The 3,522-nt window shown below is 27.6% G+C and overlaps 1 protein-coding gene across 1 annotated transcript in view; it reads right to left on the bottom strand.

Annotated features, from left to right (window-relative positions):
* LOC120770651 (proteasome-associated protein ECM29 homolog) overlaps positions 1-1,850 on the bottom strand; it is a 12,652-nt gene extending 10,802 nt beyond the window's left edge. Inside the window, exons 1-5 of the mRNA XM_040098247.1 lie at positions 1,823-1,850; positions 1,588-1,718; positions 1,288-1,520; positions 903-1,149; positions 441-844 (exon numbers count right to left, since the gene is read on the bottom strand). Coding sequence (XP_039954181.1) covers positions 441-844; positions 903-1,149; positions 1,288-1,520; positions 1,588-1,718; positions 1,823-1,850 — 1,043 coding nt within the window. The remainder of the gene's footprint in view (positions 1-440; positions 845-902; positions 1,150-1,287; positions 1,521-1,587; positions 1,719-1,822) is intronic.
* Positions 1,851-3,522: the final 1,672 nt, after the last annotated feature.

Raw genomic sequence — 3,522 nt, 5'->3', positions numbered from 1 at the left:
ATAAAAAAAAAACAAAATTTAAAAAAAATTTAAAAAATAAAAAAAAAATTAAAAAAATAAATAAAAAAATTAAAAAAAATTAAAAAAAAAAAAAAATAAAAAAAAAAAAAAAAAAAAAAAATAAAAAAAAAAAAAAAATTAAAAAATAAAAAAATAAAAAAAAATTAAAAAAAATAATAAAACAAAAATAATGAACAAAAATAATGAACAAAAAAATAAGCAAAAATAATTAAATAAATAAAAATAAATAAAAAAATAAAAAAATAAAATAAAAAATAAAATAAAAAAAAAAAAAAAATAAATACAAAAATATATATAAAAAAAAGTAAAAGTAATAAAAAAAATAAAAGAAATAATAAAACAAAAATAATAAAAAATATAAAAGAAATAATAAAAATTAATTTAAAAAATATTATAAGATTTATTGGTTTAATACTAACTCCTTGATAAGATTCTCAGCGAATTGTAGAGCCAACACTTTGCACTTCTGATTTGTATTCTCGCCAAAGAGACCCTCGAATATGACTTGTATGCCTTTGGGCGTATTTATGCCCTTACCACGGCATTTAATCAAGTATTGTAGTAGTTTTTGACGCACGCGTGCACAGCACGGCGCTGTCTTTCGTTCAGCATCCTGACTGTTGTTGCCACAGAAGAGCGTATAGAGTGGCGCAGTCATTTGTGGATCTGCAAAATCAATTGCTGTGCACACTTTGCTCAGCTCGGCTATGGCAGGTGTAGCAACGCTGAAACGTGTATCTGAGGATGCCAACACTAATAGGATAAACGATTCGACGTCCTTAAAGAGGCCAGCGCAAATCAGGCGCACTATGCCTTTCTTAATCTAAAGAGAAGTTAAAAATAACAATTCATGTTATTTTGCATATTGTACTGTGTCAAACCTTCTCCAGCTCTTCAGCCTTCCAATTACTAACGGCAGCGCGTTTAAACGAATAAAAACTCATGCCAGGTGGTAGCACATCTTGCTCTTGTGTAACGCCATAGGGTAGCAGCAAGACGTCTTGTAGCAATTGTAGAAAATTCTTACGTACTGTGGGCTTGTCGTCCAACTTCAAGACTTCGTTCACACGCGCTGGATCATCTGGTAGCTTTATGTCGCCCAAAATTGGCAATACGAGCATAAAGAGTCTAAGAGAATGAAAATACATATAATGAACAATGAAAAAATTATACCAGATATTTTTGTTTTAATATAAAAATCGCCATTACTGGCATTATAAAATTCAGTGGATATATCAAATCAGTTTAAATTCAATAAACACTTACTTATCACGATAATTCTCCAGCTTTTCTTCGCAGACTAGCACTTTAGGCACCAGTGCGCTCTGTTGCTCTATGCTGAGACGCGGAAAACCCATTGTTATGAAAATTATAGCAAAATTGAGCAAAAATGGTGAATTGCCCGCATTAGAGTATTGATCTAATAGCGCTTCAACTGGTATTTGCACCAAAGGGCGTGAAGTGACTCTGCGCTTAATATGTGTCAGCACTTCAACGACCTACCGAAAGAGAAGTATGTGTAATTAAGCGTGTTTTTTAAGAAAAATTTATAGTCATGTTTTAGACCTTTGTGCGCACCGCATCATGCGGTGAGGAGATTTTCAATATGACCGGCGTCAAAAAGCGTCCCACAATAGCCTCCAACTTTTCATCACTGTCGGCACAGCCCAAACGCAATAGCACACGCTCCAATAATTCTATAAAACAATTATTAAATGTATGAATATCTATTCTAGTTGTGTTTTTAATGTCTAATTTTGATTTTATATAGGTTTAAATTAATTAAAAGGCAATTTCTTACCAATTTCTTCAGCTGGTGTTGATGACATTTTTTTTTGTTTTCTGCTTTGTCTTAACTATTCGCTGTCAAATAATTTTCTGTTTGACTTTTTTGTTGTGTTTAAAAATGAACATATGTGCGAACGGCTGTTTCTTATTGGAACATTTGCAAATTCTGCTTTTTGCTGTAAACGCATTCACAATAGTGTTTATTTAAAATAAATATTTTAGAAAATTAATATAGTAATTGAAAGAAAACAATAAAATTTGGAAAAAATAAACTATAACAACTACAAATAATGAAAATATTGCTTAAGATATAGAAATATTAATTTTATATGTAATTTTTGGCCAAATTTATGGATAACTTCCATTTTCAAGGTTTTTTGTTATGCCGAAAGTTCTGCAGAAAGAATATGCTCTCTATTAAAATAATAAAATATTAACCATTGCTAATTTGCTTAGTATTTTTCAAAAATAATAAATTGTTATATCACAATTGCAACTTTAAATTTTTGAAGCTTTTGGTGAATGTTTCGTTGATCAACAGCTGACCCATCAGCTGAGCGCCCATACATTTTATACTTGAATAAATTATCCATATTTTAACATAAGGGTATGTTTTATATATCTCATGTATAAATTTATCTATAAATCATTATAATAAAAGCTCATTTTACGACCAGTTGTAATTAAACCTGTCTGCCACATTAGCGACGTCTTTGCGTTGAGCGTAGCGTGTACTGCGTGCCCTAAAGTTTTATCGATATTCCAGCAACAATCATATGCGTATGCCTTGTTGAAGCAGACTTGCTGCAAAAGCACAACAACAAAAGCAAATGTTGTCACTTCCACGGAAAGGCGCACCCCTTAAATGCGGCGCTCGCTTTTAAAAATAGAAATTTCGGCTGTGTGACTTTTGTTGTAGCTATGTATGTATGTACACACATATGTATGTAAGTATATGTGTATAGCTGCATCTGTAAAAGTGTTAGCGAGCAAAAGGTAAACAGGATACGTCAAGGAGAAGGTGTAAGTAAATAAACGCAATTGCAGTATGTGATTTTGGTATGCAAATTATTTATGTATACGTATGTATGTATGTATGTATGTATGTACATATATAGTAAATATAAACAGAAATAAGTATATTTTAGTATAAATACTAGTAAAAGTATGAACAAAATAATGTTTGGTATTTATTATTATGTTATTACCATAAAAATAATTATTATAAATAATAAAAAATAATAATTAATTTAAAAAATATTTATATGTGTGTAAATACTAAAACCATTACAAAAAAAAATAAAAAAATATAGTTTTACATATTCAATATAAAAATCGAATAAAAAAAGACCATTGTTTACGTATAACAATTAAAATATAATATTTTTTGTTTACTTTATTTAAAAATATTATGAAATAAAATTATTTTAAGAATTATAAGATAGATTAAGAATTAAAAAAATTAAATTATTTATAATAATAATACAAGATTTTTACTATAAATATGATAAAAAATTGTTTTGAAATATTATTTTACAACATACATACATATGTACATATGTACATATTCAATATAAAAATAAATAAAAAATATAATATAAAATATTATAATAAAAATAAAATTTTAATATAACATACAATTCAATAAACATACATTATTTATTAAAAAAAATAATTATTTATAAAAATTATATAATATAAGCTTACTTATTG

Source organism: Bactrocera tryoni, chromosome 3 (assembly GCF_016617805.1).
Source record: "Bactrocera tryoni isolate S06 chromosome 3, CSIRO_BtryS06_freeze2, whole genome shotgun sequence".
Lineage (NCBI taxonomy): Eukaryota > Metazoa > Arthropoda > Insecta > Diptera > Tephritidae > Bactrocera > Bactrocera tryoni.
This window is presented reverse-complemented; position numbering and strand designations above follow the sequence as displayed.